The following is an 18,331-nucleotide window of genomic DNA, read 5'->3' on the forward strand; positions in this document are numbered from 1 at the left end:
TTGTGGTGGGGGGGGGGGGAGCAAATATTGAAAAGAATTGATAGAGAACCCTGCTAATTAATTAACTGCTGCTATCACCGATTAAAAAACTTTTTTTTATTTATGGAAAATTTTGATATATTTATATCGCTTCCAATACTGTTATCTATAAGAGTCAATAATAATAATTATCCTATGCCCTTTTGCAATTAACTATGATTTTTTTTTAATAAATACTTGTTGGACAATATCATTACAATATTTAAATCACATCTAATATATCGTGTAAGTGCACATATTAATATTAATGACAATTGTTATGATACCTTGAGTTTATATACTTTTTCTATTTAACTCTATTTTGAAAAAAAAAAAAAGATTGTCACCTTCAATGTATTGTTCTCCTCGATGCAATCCATCTGGTCAACTTATCAAGTTCTTGAATTGGTGCAATTGAGAGCCATTACGTTAAGAAGACAGCCACAGAATCTCTCATCAGGCGTTATGCCTAAACCCTGCGGTTGGCCTTCCCATAACACTGCATCAGTGAAGTCAAGACATAGATAGATATTAGGCTCAAAGCCTGCTTCGAACATCTCATTTAATACCTGAACTCGTAGGAATTGCGCCTGAGCTTTGATAACCTGGAGCTATTGGGGTTGACCCAGATATAGCTTTTTGAGGAAGAAGAGATGGTTTTAGCATCTGGGCTGGGCGGTGAGGAATTTGCGAAATTGGGGGCTGTGGCGGGGATTGTTGTTGTTGTTGGGAAGCCGCTATAGAGAGGGAAGGTTTTGGATGGGGCTTGAGAGGAGGAAAAGTGAGGGCGTTATGATAACATAATATACTTAAAAAAAGTGGGCGCTTGTAGATTTAGTAGAATGTTTTAGATGCAAAACCTCCCACTTAAAAAAAAGTAAATTTTATATACACTGACAGTGCATGCACTATTACCGTTAGATTCATGACATATGTATAAAAGTTGAATTTCAAATTCAAATTTTGCATAATTGTCATTCATCCAACGCTGATAGTGTATACACTGTCAGTGTAAGAAAAATTAATTCTAAAAAAAATACTTTTAAAAAAATTTGGGGGAACAAGAGCAGGGTAATACTATATTTTTAAAATTTTTACAGGCTAGTTTAGAGTTTTCAAAAAATTGAGAGGGTGCAATTGGGTAAATGTGGCTCCGCCACTTTATATTGCATACTCAAATTTCACAACTAGAGTCGGTTTGGACTTTGGACCTTCAACAAAATATTCCTGATTCTTTGCTACCAATAGGTTAAACTATTCCAGATTTCTAAAGACAGCTGTTTCAATTCATACAAGTTGGCTCACAGTATTAGTTGACTTTGAATTTTTCTCATGTTTGGGCTCTAATTCAATTTCTTTAGGTGGGGAAAGAGAAGAAAAAAAAAATCTTGTAATTTCATGGTATGATACAATACATCTATATCTGCAATATCAGCTCTGATCTTAGGGAGGGTCTTCTAGTAAAGGTACTCAGTTTCATGGAAAAGCTCAAACTTGGAGAAGTCTCGAGAGCAAATTTTACCATGACAAGAACTTAACTTCACAATTTCAGCTGAAAGTCTGACACCTTCTTTGAGGTTAGTACCTCTACAGCAGTCTCTAGTTTCAATGCATCAGTATTAGTCATCTAGTCCTTTCATTCAACATCTTTCCTCATACCTTGGATCCAGGAAGACGTACTTACGGTATAACTCTAGCAGTTAAATTGACTCTTGCAATAATGAATCAATCATTGCAAATTTGTCTCTGGACTTTACTTGAGTTGTTTGCACTGTTTAGCTATGCAATATCTGATATGCCCATTTACTTTGATGATCCTCCGGTAGTCCATACATACAACCGGTTACCTGAGATTGAAAAGGAATGCAGCCCTTTTCTATCTTCAGCTTCCGAGTTAAAACCTGATGATGTTAGAGGTTATAAGATTAGAAAGGAGCTTTCCTTCTTCCAAGGTGACTGGACACAGGAACTTGGTAGATCACCGTTGGTACCTTTCGATGACAGTGATCTTCCAGGAGATAGTTTGTCTGTCTCTTCTCCTCTAAGACTTGTAGGATTTGAGGTAAAGGATGTTAATCGAGTCCATCAGTTGAAAAATGCTGTCAGTCTCCACGGGACTATGTGTATTGGCATGGCCAGGAACAGCACTTTGCTTTATGATCCGCGTTCCAACTTCTATATGGCGCCTGGTATGTCTGTCCTCAAAATTGACTTTGAAGGAGTTTATATTGAAACCAAAAAAGATGGGGGACAACGTTTACTCTGCATGTTGGGGAATACAACTCTGCCTTTCTGGACCTCAGCTCCTGGTACGTCGAGCTTTACAGTTTCTTTGAGCAACAACCGGCCCAGACTCTTGCAGGATGGTCGCTTGTTGTTGGTTCTTCATTATCCTAATATTTTGAGTTTGACAAAGAGAGCAATTTTGGGAGAACTTAGAAGTTTGAATGAGCCAAAGAATCCTAGGTACTTTGATGTCATTCACATATCTTCTCAGCTGAATGCTTTCTCAAAATACAAGTTCAGCTCTGAAAAACTCAAGTCAAGAACTTGTGATTTAAGATTGTTTAGGCAGGATCTTGATGACGATGGCGCCAACAGATTTAACAACACTGAATTCTGTATTGTCATGCGTAGTTTTTCAGGATATCTTTTCAACATTGTACCAAACTGGAGATTTTTCAACACTGGTAGACTCGGGCCTTTTTTCCTAGGACGGGGTACTCACAAAAATGTTAGGCTTATCATGCAGAAATTCATATGTGAAACTATGAGCAACAGCGCCAGGATTGCTGCACTTTTCAGAGCATTTCCTGCAGAGATGGAGGGAGATATAGCAGGTATAAGGACAGGGATTTCAGACATGACAATGGCTGTTGAAGGAATATGGGATGCCTCCAAAGGGCATCTTTGCCTTGTGGGGTGTCCTGGAGTCAGTAGTTCTGGACTTCAAGGATGTGATTCTCAGATCTCATTGTACTTTCCTCATTCATTTTCCATCAAGCAGAGGAGCATCATCTTTGGAAGCATATCCAGCATTAGCAGTGAAGACAACTCATATGATCCAATACTGTTCGAGTTGGAAATGCGTCCTTCAGATCTCCGATTGGTCCATGGTTGGTATGGTAGTTATTTTCTTTTATACAATTACTCAAAGATTGAACTGGCTGAAGCTTTCTGGAAAAGAAGCCAAAGTGTTGGATTGGTCAATCTTATCAAACCATTTTTTCTGTCCTATCCTGCGAAAATAATCCAGCTTCCAAGATTGGTAGCTGATGTCAAAAGGTTGGTTCTGAGTTATTCATCTTTGTGGAAAGCCAAAGATGTATTTGCTCATTATGAGATAAATTCTCTCTCTTATGACCTTCGTATTTCATGCTATGGAACTCCTGTATCTTCGTATAACAGCCATAAGCCTGACGTTTTCATTGAACTTGAGGTCCTCGCTTTGGGTCCTCTAGCCATGGGTCGCCGTAATCCCTGGTTGCACAAAGATACTGCTTTTTCCGATAATGCTGTCAAAGTCTCAAAGTCTGAGGTCCTGAATGTTTCACTTTCTCTCATGTTCACACAAGAACCTCTCAAATTCACGGAGAAGGATTACAAGAATGTATCAAAGTTGTTTCTGGAGGGCGTATATGATCCACTTGCAGGAGAGATGTACTTAATTGGTTGCAGGAGAGTCACAGTTCAAACTAGTACATTGAACCTTGAGAGGGGCTTTGACTGTTTGATTGAGGTAAAAATTCGGTACCCAGATGAAGCACTGAGGTGGTTGGTCAATCCTGAAGCAGAAATTACCATCACAAGCCTGAGGAATGAAGATGATTCCTTGTATTTTCATCCAATAGAACTCCAGACCTCTATGCTTCCGTATAACGAACACCAAGAAGATGCAGTCTTTAGAAAAGTTTTTGAAGAGATCCTGCGGAATCTGATGATCACAGCATCGATTGCACTCATTTCGAGCCAGCTGCTTTACATGAAGAAAAATGTGGATGGCATTCCTTATATATCTGTTATCATGCTCTCCTTGCAATTTCTTGGCTATGCATACCCAGTGCTCTCCAACAGCAAATTTCTGTTGCAAGAAAAAGAGTGCCAATTCCAATATGGCCTCCTTGGATATGACCAACTGTTGACTCTCCTTGATTACACTGCCAAGCTTCTTGTTTTAACTGCATTGGTGATGACCGCAACTCTTATGCGCAAGGTGACAGAATTTCGTAAGCAACCTCATCCTGATTCCCCTTCCAAACCCATAGGAGTTCCTCAGGATAAAAGGGTTCGCCAAATTATTGCTGTAATTCTTGTACCTGGGTTGCTGAGCTATTTCCTTCTCTATAGGAGTATCTTTGAGAACGAGGACGTGATCAGCAGAATTGGAGACACACAACTGGAGAAAATTTGGACATACAAAACACAGGAATTCATGGGCTTCATTCAAGATCTATTTCTGCTTCCTCAAATTGTTGAAAACGTGATATCCCATTCTCCTTTTAGACCCCTGGGGAAACTTTACTACATTGGATTTACTCTGATGAGGGTTGTTACACATCTTTATGACTCCGTAAGAGATCCAGTAATAGATCCCTACTCTGATGCGGCTGCATTTGTGAATTTGGACTTGCTTTTCACTTCTAGAGCACACAATATTACATTTGTAGTCATCATGACTGGATTAGCGATAGTGTTGTACATACAGCAAGAGCGGAGCCACCAGAAGTTCATCCAACGGCAAGAGACAGTCACAGCCAAATCTATGTAGTGAGTCAAGTTCTAGTGAGTGGTGGAATTTTTAGTCATTTTAGAATACTTTTTGTATGCTTTCTGATTTCGTGTAGAAAAGTAGATTGATTTATCAACGTTAACTTCATAAGAACGATTATGATATAATGTAGATCAGAATTTCATTTACACCCAAGTTTGAGTTCATTCCTTCCTCCTAAAGAAGTCTTTTTTTGTTTTGCAGACTTTCTTCTTCCTTGATATCTTATTTCTCCCCTTTGCCATTTTGACCAGTAGTTTTTTTTTTTTTTTAACTTTTTCGGTAGAAAAAAATTTGTGTGGTTCGATTAGTCACCACCATCCTCTCAAGACTATAAGTCGCTTACAGGTATTCTTACATATTATCTACCAAGATAGTCCTCACGTATCCTTACTTCGATAATAAGACTAGAATACACAGTCTTTGTTAAATAAGTGGCTCGATCTTATCAACTAAACTAGCTTGTTTCGTTTTTGACTAATAGATACTCCCTCCGTCCCGAAATGAATGTCGCACTTCGGGTCTTGAGCTTCTTTTCAACAGTGTCGCATTTTGGTCTAAGTTCCAGCGCTGGCCCTTCCGTGCATTACTCCTTCCGTGCATTACTCCATTGAGTGGTAGAAAGAAAAAGCAAGGATGACAAGATGTGTGGGACCCATACTTTACAAATGTGTCCAGCCATTTTTTTTAGAAAGTAGCTTGCACGGCCATTGTTTGCATTTGCGGTGAGACTCACGCATATTAGAGCAACTCTTGTAGTTTTATAGGACCCATCAAAAACTTAAAAGGAATCTGGTATATGTAAGGGCATGAGATGGAAATGAGGCAAAGTTTTATTGCCAATTATAGTAAGTGACATTAATTTTGGGACAGACCAAAAAGGAAAGCATGACACTTTCAATGGGACGGAGGGAGTACATCATTTACTTTTTGCCCCGCAAGTAATACTTATAATAACCCAAATATAACATCTTTTCGATACTAAAATTCGGTGTGAAATTTTGATTGTTTACCTCATAGTACAATATCTTCACGAATTTTAGTTGCTTTAACTGATTATTATTACAAATATTATTTAAACTTGAACTCTTTGATCTACTATTTTTGAGCTTTTCTTGAGACTTTTTTGATGCATTACGGATCGAACTTTGATCAAAATTGTTAATATGTATAATTTCAGAAACCTCGCTCAAGGTTTCTGATAATTTCATAGAAACGCCTTTTAATATTGCATTGACCTTCCCTTTCATGTGGATGTGACCAAATGTCTCCATCAGGAGCCTTCAAATTACCAAATTACCCTCAAAACTTTGTGCCAAAAAATATTGAAAATATGAGAAAAAGAAATTGCTTGAAAATATGTTTCTTTGCTACTTGGCACGAAATAACTAGAGGTATATATGCTTAATGTGCCAAGTAGCGCTTATAATAGCATTATCTAAGAAAAACTAAAAATTTTTTTTTAGAAAAAAAAAAACTCAAGAACTAGAGGCTCAGCTATTTGTGATTCTTCATCTGGTGAAGAATTTGTGCAAAAAGGTGACCAATATACCACAATTTAGGCTCCATCGAAATCATTAGAAGTAAAAGATCAAAACTGTTTTGGTTTATTAAACCTATTTACAAGTTTTCTAAGTATTGATTGTTATTTATCATGTTAATTCTTGCAATGGATAAGATTTAAACTTCATAGAAGATCATATGTTGTGCTTATGAACGTGCCTCTATGCTACTTGATGATGGTTAGAGATGACTCTATTTATAGATACCTTCATTTAAAAATTGCACGAATTGTTTTGGCACCTTCATTAGCCTTACGTGCTAGCATGAAAAATCCATTACATTACCAATAGCTCTTGCAATGGATCTTCTTGGGATAACAATTAAAAGCATAGATTATTATTTTTTTTCCTTTTTTGCAGTCGTGAAAGGATCAGACTGGTGGCAATCTTTTTCCTTTATATTTTATTGGCATTTTTCTCACCCAAAAGTGTAATTAATTTTTTCTAGAGATAAGGAGGGTAAATTTGAAAGAAATTATGTGTAAAGTACTTTTGCTTCACTTTGAAGTCATTTTTATGACAGGGGCTGACTTTGATATCAAGCATGTCAATCAAGGGGAGGTATTTATGTGAAATTTTTAGAAACTTCGAGGGAGAATTCTGAAATTATCCCTTATTAATATTCTCATGTTTTTACTAATGTTGCTGTTCTTACCCTTAATTGTTAATATTATCTGAGTTGAATTTGTTAGCATTATGCTAAAATTCTTTATTATGAAGTGAGCTACACTAATTTTTTTGCACCATTTTTTATTTCATATAAATATATACTTTTTTGTATATGTGTCCTTTGTGTTTACTTAATTTTTTTTTGTCAAAATTGTGTTTACTTAATTAGGATACTTATAATCTATCATATTTAGCTGTAATTATATCTATATGGCTATTCTTTGTCATCAATTGAAATTTCATTGGCAAAGATACCTGGATTTTTCCTTTTTTATGTATCTTTTATTGTTCCTATAATTTTGTTTGAAGATAATGCCACATAAAGCACAAACAACAAGGCCTCAATTTTCCTATTAATCTTATAGAAAAGAATAAACTAAAGTTTGAAAAACTAAATTAGAATCAAATGGTTGTTTATAGGTGAAGTATATGAAATGTTTTTGTAGTTTTCTTGAATGTGGGTGAGATGAATTGTCATCTCAAATTAACTAAATTGTTGGTATGTTCGTTGGTTGCATTGACATTTAAGTGCTCTCTTTTATTTCCTACTAGCTGTTCAACTTTTTAGTTTTGTTATGAATTTGAATTGGATAAAATGAATTGCAATGATCATTGAATTTAAACCATTTGCAAATTTATCTAAATGTTGTACCTGTTAATGAGAGTGCAAGTAATTCATAATGTTCAATTATCTTAGGCTGGTTGTTTAGCTATCAATTGAAACTAGATTGGTAGAATAGTTGGGTTGTTTTCTTTTTGCTTTTGTTTTTGTTTTTCCCTAATAAAGATAAAAGGTACGTAATTGTACAATTGGCTTATGACTTTTATGTGAAAAAATATAGATGAATATGAACTCTTTTCTTTTCATACGTTTCTCTTTGTTCCTTAGAGCATCTATTTTTTATACGATATTCTTTACAATCTCAAATTGTGCTAATGAAAATTTTTTATGATGGCTTTGAGTGAGAAATTTTCACAAATAATAAATGGATATAGAGGGTTTTAAATAGTTTTAAAAGGAGAGTTTTCAATTTTAATTACCAACATTGTTGAGATGTAATCAAGTGAAATGTTTCATTTTTTAATTAGTACCACAATTAAAATACAAAGTTAGAAAACATGAGGGTAGGCCACTCTCTCCCTCTCTACCTATCTTCTTCTCTAACATTTTTCTATTTCTTCTCTTCTTTTTAGAAGGCCTTTCTCCTATTGACTCAGTTTTTACTTTGTATTACCAATAAAATCTCTCCTACGACTTTTTAGCAAGAGATTTCTATTTCTACTAGAGATTCCTAGTGAGATTTTTGTGTAGTTTCTTTTTTGTTATCTTATATATTTTGTTGTTAGATCGGAACTTATTTCAAATAGGCTTGTTAGATCTGATCTTAGGTTTATCTTGACACATCTCATTTTCATTATTGGAGTTTAAAACAATTGATGAGTTAGATTTGACAACAATAACACGTACAGAAGTGAGTTGCATTGATTTATCTTATTACAAGACATTTTGGAATTTCTTTGTATATTTCAGATTTGATCATAATTTTTCAAATGTATTATATTTGTTAAATTGTAGATTTTTTATTTCTAGTTAGTGCATATTTCTGTGATATAAACTAAATCAAGCTAGACGATTTGTAGCAATCTCATTAATGAAATTTGCTTTTTAATAAACAATACATGAGGGTAATTTAGGTATAATAAAAATTAAAATCACAGAGTGTTTACACTCAAGGATGGACACAAGGGGATGGGCAGGGGCAGCTGCGTCCCTATAATTTTAGTTGTCAATTAAAATTATATTATTTTGCCCTCTAAACATAATTACCGTAATTCTTTTCATTATTTTGTCTAAATTATCTCAATGAAGCATCTTACACCAAACTAACAATTAGTTTTCTTATAAAAGTATACCATTAGTATCTATTTTATAATTAATTAGTACTACTTTTGAATAACAATTACAAAAATATTGAGTTTTCTTTTTACCAAATTTCTTATAACAAATCAACTCTTCGTTTCTTTGATTACTATAACTTTGAAATAGCAACTAAGGTAACATTGCACATGTTATATAGGAAGTCAAAGAATATATACATATATATATATATATTCATATTCAAGTATCATACAAATTGCAAAAGTTTCAACTATGGTTTTGAATGCCTCACATTAATAGTGAATAAATTAAAAAGTATAGAGTCTATTCCTTCACATTTTTTAATGTATTTTTCTTTATTTTTTAAAAATTTCTTGTTCCTAATTATAGTCTATTGAACTTTCATTTTATATTTAATATGTTTTATGTGCTATAGAATATTTTTGCTCATCATACTTTTTCTTATAGAGTAATGACAATGATAATGATAAAAGTTAATGCAAATAGAAAGGAAAAACCACACACTAACTAAAATTTACCATGAAAGAAGCATTAATTTGGCCATTAGCAGCAGAAAGATCAATCTCGAGTATATACTAATTGATAAACAAATAAAGCAAATTCAAGGGTCAGTGGCTAAATTACTGCAAAGTTTCTTCTTACTTATCATTCATTTTCACATTAAAACTAATCTTTTGGTCAGCAATATAAAGTCATAGACCTCCATGTTCTTGACAATATATATATATATATATATATATTCATGCAGGCACTAATTTAACACGATCAAATAAATGCCCAGTTGTTGCATTTAAATAGACAATTTAAAAAGAAAAAAAGCTCTTTAGTCGAACGTTATCTTGACTTTAATCACTGATTCACTTCCAAGACAGATCATTCGAATAAGTCAAACCTGATTTGGCAAATAGCTATGGAGTCTTCGGGAATAAGCTTATATATTTAACTAGGCGTTAGGTAGTTTCGTAGTAATTTGACCCTAACTTTTAATCAATGAATTGTTTAATATGGATGACCCAGGATCCACGGTACCATGATCTTCTTGTGATATATTTTGTTTTTTAGGGGAATCTTGTAAGATATTTTATTCCTTTTGAATTTGGGCAGCAAAATTTGACATCAAACTTTAGACCAATTCAATACTTAATAGTTTATGTGGGAACACCACCTTTTTAAACTGCAACAAGTATAATTGAGATTGCCAGAAAATAATTTTTCAACCACCTTTTTATTTGCAATGAATCTTTTGTCTCACTGTCTGTGCCATCCTATGTCCTACTTTTTATTACATTGCTAATTTTTTTCACAAACAATGTATGTTAATTCTTTTTTGTTCCTTAAAATCCAACAACTATCAATTGAGTAAAAAAATAAATACAACAGTTTTTAAAATATATATATAATAGAAAATAAAAAATATAGAAAAAATTCATTAAAAAAATCTCTTTTTTGTGTTTTCTGATTTTTTTGAATTCATTAAATTAATACAACAGTTTCCAAAAAAAATAGTATATAATAGAAAATAAAAAATATAGCAAAAATTCATTAGAAAAATCTCATTTTTGGTGCATTTTGATTTTTTGAATCTGTTAAATTTTGTGTATTATTCAATTAATAGTTGTTGGATTTTAAGGAAACAAAAAAGAATTAAAATACGATATTTATGAAGGAGAAATAGCAATAGAATAAAAAGTGAGACAAAGTGTAGCATAGGAAGTGAAATAGAAGATCTATTGCATTTTTTATCTCACATACATCACATTAAAAATGTAATATAGTATTTTTTTTATTCAAAAAATTATCCCAAACAATCTACAATTCAAATACACTCAACGCCGTTGATGTTTGAAGGGATAACCCACTTGGAACAAAGCCTATAATTAAGTATAAAATGTAGTTCTGACGGTAAAGCAAGATAATGTATTAGTGCATCCCTCTCATGGACTGGTACCTTCTAGTCTTCTTGCCCCAGTTGGACCTCTTAGCATAAATTAAAGTGGGAACGGTGTGTAGATGTTTCCGCTTGACAAAAAAGAAAAAAAAGCAAGCTGCTTAATTACTTGGGAAAATAACCCACACTATCATACTATCAATATAAACATTTTAAGTCACTCAAATTTGATCCCTCGCATTTTAGAATTGTTGCATTTTGGTCTCAATCTTCACTTCCATGTCTGGGAGCAAGAAGGGAAAAGACAGAGGAGCCTTTCCCCTTACAAAAGAACCCACCTTTTGGCTTATGAAATATTACACATGTAATTGTAATTTGACAATATCTTAATATTTTTTTAGGAGGCAATATCTTAATGTTTCAAGTTTTGGTATGTTAAGGACTTTAAGTCTTAAAACTGTTTGTTCCGTAAAAATTCTTGAAACTAAGAAGTCAACTCTATCCAAAAAAAAAAAAAAAAAAAAGAAACTAGTAGAGTTCTTATCATCTTGAGTCAACCAACAAAACAGAAGAGGATCAAAAACAGGAGTGGCAAAACCAACACAAATCTCCACTTTTGGACATATCTCAGTTTTGTGTTCCTGTTGTTGCATTTTTAGCTATCTTGAACTAGTTGAAGATATCCTTTCCTCAAGGTGATTGTTTGGTGATATACTGAACATAGGCAGCAAGAGAGGGGAGCAAAATAAAAGCTAATGGGCAATATTCTGTGCCTTGAGATTCATCATCTATGGGGTCTACTAGTGCTGCTTCTCATTGTTCCAGTTGCAATTTCATACCCACACTTTCGTGATGATTTTCCAACACTAGACAATCCTTCAAACACATATTCTTATGCTCGTTTCCCAGAGGTTGAAAAGCATTGCGGGTTTCTTATTTCATCTGCTTCAGAGTTACCGCCCGACGATAATAGAAGCGGAAGAATGAAGAAAGAGCTCTTCTTCAGGAATGGAGATTGGAATCAGGAACCAGGTGGAGTACCATTATTGCCAATTGATAGCAGGGAAATGCCTAGTAACACTTTTGGCTATGGCCCTCCACTCAATTTAGTCTCTTTTTGGGTCAACGATGTTGATCCGGCTCGTAGAGCTAAAAACACAGTTAGTGTGAGTGGTGTAATGGAAATTGGAAGAATCAGAAGTGGTTCTTTTTCATACAAGCCTTACGATTGGTCCCCAAAGCACTACCTGGAGCGGGGCATTAATAAGCTCACAATTATCTTTGAAGGTATCTATCTTGAGTCCCGGGAGAATGGAGGGAGGAGATTGATGTGTTTGTTGGGGAATGCAACCATTCCAGAGGATTCTACTCAGAAACTAGATTCGTGTGACCATGGAGATCTGCAGAGTCCATGCCAGCCAAAAGTCAACAACCTGCCCTCCACCTTGCAGGATGATCAGATCATTCTTGTTCTTGAGTATCCCAAGACCTTCACTTTGACCAGCAGAGGCATCTCTGGAGAATTGAAAAGCTTAAACCAGAGGGGAAAACCAGCATACTTTGATAAAGTTCACATATCCTCCCAGCCAGGGGATGGATCGAAGTACAGGTTTGGATCTGAAAAACTTGTGGCAAGGGCCTGCAGTCCTTATCCTTATCCTGATTCTTTGATCAATCAAGATGTTCAAGATGTTGAGATGTTTAAAGGACATGATTTCTGTGAGGACTTGAGGCAATTTGTTTGGAACGAAGTGTTTGAATTTGCATCCACCTGGAAAAATGTTGTCAGAATTACTAATGGTAGCAGCAAGATTGGCCCTTTCTTACTTGGCAATGAGATAGAAGCTAGTTATAATAGTTCTGACAAACTCAGGCTTATGATTCAGGAATTAGTCTGCGAGCCTGGCACTGATCAAGAGGGGTTCCAGACCGCAATGGTATCTGCTGTTTTCAGAGTGATACAGAAATCAGAATACCTCTATAGGGAAGAAGAGAAAAGAACAGGGCTTTCCACCATGACACTTTCTTCAGAGGGAAGGTGGCATTCTTCTCATGGGCAGCTCTGCATGGTTGGTTGCATTGGACCTGCTGGTTATCTTTCAGATAGCTGCAAGTCTCGGATCACTCTATACTTCCCTCTTACTTTTTCTATCAAGCAACACAGTAGAGTGGTGGGTACCATAAGCAGCATCAATCCAGCAGATGGACATGCTTCTCTTATGTTTCAGAAGTTGACTACTCCCATTGAGTTTACGAGTACGCACCCGAGGGACAATCACTTTAAATGGTCATACACCTACACGAAGCTAAAGCAGGCAAGGGAGTTCCAGAGTAGAAGCCAGCCTTCCAATTGGGAAAGAATTTTGAGGAATTCAATTCTCCAATATCCAACATCTAAGGGCGAAGATATTGCCAGTTTCTCTTTCCTAACTGATGTTCTGTCAATTGAAGTCCGGGCTGCTCCACAGACTTTGACAAACAGCCAGGCTCCGAAGACTAATGTCAAAATGGTGCTTCTGTCCATAGGTTCATTGTTCGGACGCTATGATCCACACTCGTATCAAGAAAATCCTGAAGCTGAAAAGGCCTTCCATTCCATTTCTGAAGAAATTGAAGTCTCAGGGCATCTCAAAGTTGAAGGTGGTCAATTTTCTAATGTTTCTCTTTTCTTTGAGGGGATATATGATCCAACCCTCGGACAGATGTATCTGATCGGCTGCAGGGATGTACTACAGTTTCAAGGCTTCAATAATGATGACAGAGACCTTGAAGGAGGGATGGACTGCTCAATTGAAATCAAAGTGGAATATTCTGCAAAAAACGCCAGGTGGTTATTGAATCCCAATATCAAGTTTTCAATCAACAGCCAAAGAACTAAAGAAGATTCACTTTATCTCTCTCCAATAAGCAGTAACACCTTTCTGCTTTCCTATAGCAAGAAGTTTGATTTTTTAATGGTACGGAAAGGCTTCGAGGAGGGGCTTCGTGTCCTGTTGCTTGTGATGGCAATTCTCTGTATTCATGGCCAATTACGTTACACTGAGAATCAGGGACACACCACGGCTTATATATCATTGGTCATGCTTGGACTCCATGCTCTTGGTTTCAGCATCCCATTGATCACAGGTGATGAAGTGCTGCTCAGATGGAAAGAATTCGCACCATACAAAAGCTCAGCATATGATCAATTTCAGAACTTTCATATATTTCAATCTCTTGACCTTTTCATCAAGTTTCTAATGTTGATTGCACTTCTGGAAACCGCAAAGCTTCTGCAGAGAGTCTGGGAATCGCGAAAGCTACGGAAAGGTCAAGCTATAAACTTAAATCTAAGAATTCCAAGCGATAAATTGGTTTTCCTTTTATTCTTGCTCATTCATATGCTCGGATTTTTCACCCTTCACACCATCCGCAGAATATATGGAATTCCATTACTATTGCAGTCAGAAAACAGTGTTGCAAGTGCTAACATCAGAAGGCTGCAAAGATGGTGGACAGAGTTGGAAAACTATGGCGGGCTAGTTCAAGATTGCTTCTTGCTACCACAAATCATTGGAAATGCTGTATGGGGAGTCCAAGGTAAGCCTCTCAGAAAACTGTACTACTTGGGATTCACGACTATCAGACTGGTGCTCCAGGCTTACGATTATGCAAGTGATCCTGTTCCAAATCCCACCAATAGCGAGCTTGAATTTGAGTATTTGGGTGTGGAATCATATTACAAGCATGGCAACGTAACCATTGGCGTAATTGTGGTTATATTGGCAATGCTGCTATATTTCCAGCAGAACGGATGGTGTAAAATTAGGCCAATACACAAGTTAGAGGACGGTGAAAATGTGGAATCCAAGCCTGATAATATATACGAAAGGCTGCTCTCTGAGTAACTTGTAAATCTTCCTTAGCTAAGTGTTGAGGGGGCTGGCTCCGGTGTGTTTCTTTCGTTTGGTTTGCCTGTACTCATTTTAAACCCACTCTTCTCAGCTGAAGGAAATGTTTTGAGTATGTTATCATATTATGCTGTCTTAGCAGAAATTTAGCCACATATGCAATGTACTTTATGTTGAAAACCAAGATCCTAGTCATTTTAATGCAAAGAAAGTGAGTAGGAGTTCCTGTAAAATCTGTGATGGAAGATGGACTTTGCTTGATTAAGTTGGGAAACGTTTACTCATCTAATTAAGCTGCCTTTTCTGCTTCTTGAACACAATTGAAAGGAATTAGTCAAAGAACGCCATCCACATTTGCCTTACGAGCCCAAACTCATGTTTGTTTTATCTTTATATGCTAACTGGAGTAGATTCAGAGGAACAAAAACTCACGTTTGTATTTCCTTTAATTAAATTATTTTTAGGAATACGCGTGCATGGGCACACACACACATATATGGGAACGGGACAAGTACAGTTGGCTTAGGTCAGGTTAGGTACGATTGATATATTTCACGTATAATGTGGGTTCATACTTATAGAGATGGGTATATTTTTTGCATTGATATGGTATACACAAATAAAATTTACTAGGAGAGGAACACCGTGCTTGCGCATGGTGGTAAAATTTAACCATGCCCAAGATTTAATGGCACCGACGAATACTATATATAAAATAGTATGTTACAAACTGTTTAAGTTGGTCATAGTTTTAAATCTTGGCTTGGGCTCAAATGAAATATAAAAAATGTAATTCTGGTGAATTACATTTAAGTGATCATGTGAGGCTTTGATTGGGAAAGAATGTGCAAATAACTGCATCAGGAGTTTTCCAAATGGAAAGAAAATATGAACCTGATTAAGGTATATAAATGTTGCAGAAAGATTATGCATTAGATAAGTTGCAATGGACCAAAGATATACCTTATCTATTTTGTGAGTTCATTTATAAGCCTTTCTTAGTAAGTGCTAGAAAATACACTGCTCATTCAAGGAAGTAGCGGTTGCAGTACAATGAACCAGAGATGTTCTCTATCTGCCTGGTTATCCAGTTAATCTTGAAGTCTGCTTCAGAGGGTGTTAGTTAGTACAGTGAAAAAGCAAGAACGAGTTATTTAGCATGCCTCAGAGAGTACATTGAAAAGGAACGAACAAATACATTGAAAATGCCAGAACAACCAGTTTGTTTGATTACAAATGCATTTTGTGATATGTCAACATAAGAAAATATATGCCAAGCCCCAGCAGATGGCTTTGTGCTCACCAGAACATGTTTCAGAGTCCTAGAAGTAGATGGCTAAGACTTATCAAAGGTGATAAAGTAGGTAGATTCTCCTGTTAGTACAGTTTGACAGCAGGCTAACAAAGATTAAAACAGACCTAACGAAATTGGCATGGCGAATTACTAAATATTGGGATTTGTTTTCATTCTGAAGCTAATGTAAACACAAAACTTTGTTAAAATTCAGTTACTAAGTAAACCTGATGGTGGTAATCTTTGAAGATGTAAACTTTATGACAGAGCTTTCTAAAAGTGGAGTGACCAATTTAAGCTACTGCCAGCATTCTCTGAGGGTTGAAAATTGTTGCTGGCAGTTTTTGAAAACTAAAGGTCCGACAGGAATTCCGGGAAGATGCAAGACAATACAAATAAGATGTAGCAAAGAGTATACAAAAGTGCAAACACAAAACAATCCACTACTAGAAGCAGAACCATCTGCAGCTCGAAATCTGTAACAATACTCATAGGAATGCATTGATTAAACAGTAGTAAGGGCTTCACTGAATGAAAACTATGCAGGAAAACAAAGCCAATGGAAACCATGAACAGCTCAAAAAATGCAAGTTTCACCAAAGAGTAGCCACTGGCAAAGCATTTTAAGAGACTTCTAATACAATAGAAAGATGACAAGAACAGTTTTTTCTTTTTTTTCTTTTTTTTTTTTTCCAAAAACAAAGAATTTGGCTATCAGACGGGATAGTAGTAACCGGACTGACAGAAGATGATGCATGCCTTTGAGTAGATTCTAATTCATTGCATACAGAGTCTAGCAACCATTCTAATTCATCACTGTCGATAGCATTTCTAGGCTCAGGGAAATAAGACAGACGACTTTCTAAATGCTGACCACTCACAACCTTAGGATGCTCAGCATAACAGTCCTCGTTAGAATCTCCAGGGACAGATACACCTGTTTCTGTAAATGGCCTAATGGTGTTTTGCAAACATGACTCGCATGCTTTCTCTTACACGTGCGACCTTGAGCAGCAGAATCAGAAGCAGCAGAAGACATTTTATGTTTCTTTGCAGCATTAGCCTCTCGATGACAGTGCAAGAGGTCATCTTTTTTATCACGTGGCATTTTTGCATACCTTTGACGGCATTTGGTGCTTGTGTCCCTGGAACTCACAGAGACTAAACTAATAGTGCGCAAAAATTTTGTCATGTAAGGTAATGATTAGACAAAATATCTTCAACAAGACAAAAATATCATCAAGGAATACCAAAAAAAAAAAAAAAAAAAAAATCAGCAGAGCAAAAGCTAAAGAGAATACGTAATTACGATATATAGTAGAAGAATTGTCAAAGTAAATTTAAAACCATCACACGAATTATCTATTTGATAGACTAACTTCTGCAAGCCACAGCATACTACCTTGAAGAAGCATAGCTTGCGAGCAAAAAAAATAAACTCCCCCTCCAGAAAATAAAAAAAAAAAGAAACAAACACCATATATTTCTAAAAGGAAACTTTCCTCTGAATAAACAGCATCAGGGTATAGCAAGCACGTAAACATGCAGCCTCAATAAATAACCAAGTTCATAGAGTTGGAAGGAAAGGAAGTACCTGAAATCCAGAAAACCAAGAGCAAAATATCTGGAAGAAAGGAAGACAGACAATGAGAACAACTAAAGAGTACAGCCTGATCAGTTTACAACTTCAGTGCGGAGAAACAAGGATGCGTAAAAACCAATAAGCGAATGCAAAGTATTGAAAGTCACTACCTTGGCTGCTTTCTTGGTTTTTCAAGCATCTTCTGGTAACTCTTTCTGAAGTTTATTAATCTCCAACAGTTTTATTCATGTGAAAAGAGAATCTATATTGTCAAGTTACATAGTTCAATTGATTAAAATTTGAAATATGATGTCATAGAAGTGCTGATTCTTCGCACTCTATTGTCTCAAGTTTGGATTTTGGACGCAGTTTCCCTTTCTGCTGCAATCAATTAAGCAACTTAAGTTATTGATATAAAACATTGTAAATTGGACAAATCTATTCTCTGCATGCAAAATTTCATAATTTCATAGACTACGAATGTAATCAGTCTGTTTCACTAATTTCAGTATTTAAAACTGTGGTTAAAGCGATATTGTTTTCTTTCTGGAACTCTGTAGTCATCCCTTCTCAATTCAGAATTTTTTCTAATGCATCACAGTTAACATTGCTTTTCTTTCCGTTCTCTGTGTTTACCTATATATGTAGTTCCACCAATTCTCAGGAAGCAAGAAAATAATAAAATGCAAGACATGTAAACCACCATGTAGGATAAATGTGAAGTAGCGTGCAGGATAAAAGAGAACCACGAAAAATATTC

General features: G+C 35.6%; 2 protein-coding genes across 2 annotated transcripts; both read left to right on the plus strand.

Moving 5' to 3' along the window:
• Positions 1 to 1,738: 1,738 nt before the first annotated feature.
• On the plus strand, positions 1,739 to 4,786 carry LOC113782175. The gene has a single exon (XM_027328083.1). It carries the CDS (start codon positions 1,739 to 1,741, stop codon positions 4,784 to 4,786), a length of 3,048 nt encoding a protein of 1,015 aa, XP_027183884.1.
• Positions 4,787 to 11,961: 7,175 nt separating this feature from the next.
• LOC113783637 lies at positions 11,962 to 14,420 on the plus strand. Its single transcript, XM_027329830.1, has 2 exons — positions 11,962 to 14,114; positions 14,221 to 14,420. Exons 1-2 carry the CDS (start codon positions 11,984 to 11,986, stop codon positions 14,325 to 14,327), a joined length of 2,238 nt encoding a protein of 745 aa, XP_027185631.1. The 5' UTR covers positions 11,962 to 11,983; the 3' UTR covers positions 14,328 to 14,420.
• Positions 14,421 to 18,331: the final 3,911 nt, after the last annotated feature.

The sequence above is a fragment of the Coffea eugenioides genome, chromosome 9, assembly GCF_003713205.1.
Source record: "Coffea eugenioides isolate CCC68of chromosome 9, Ceug_1.0, whole genome shotgun sequence".
Taxonomy (NCBI): Eukaryota; Viridiplantae; Streptophyta; class Magnoliopsida; order Gentianales; family Rubiaceae; genus Coffea; species Coffea eugenioides.

Excerpts from the sequence above, each read along its gene's own strand:
- LOC113782175 (XM_027328083.1), top strand. The coding sequence starts at position 1,739 with ATGAATCAATCATTGCAAATTTGTCTCTGGACTTTACTTGAGTTGTTT.
- LOC113783637 (XM_027329830.1), top strand. The coding sequence starts at position 11,984 with ATGGAAATTGGAAGAATCAGAAGTGGTTCTTTTTCATACAAGCCTTAC. Across the intron at positions 14,115-14,220 it reads ATCGCGAAAGCTACGGAAAG|AATATATGGAATTCCATTAC; the intron begins GTCAAGCTATAA and ends CACCATCCGCAG.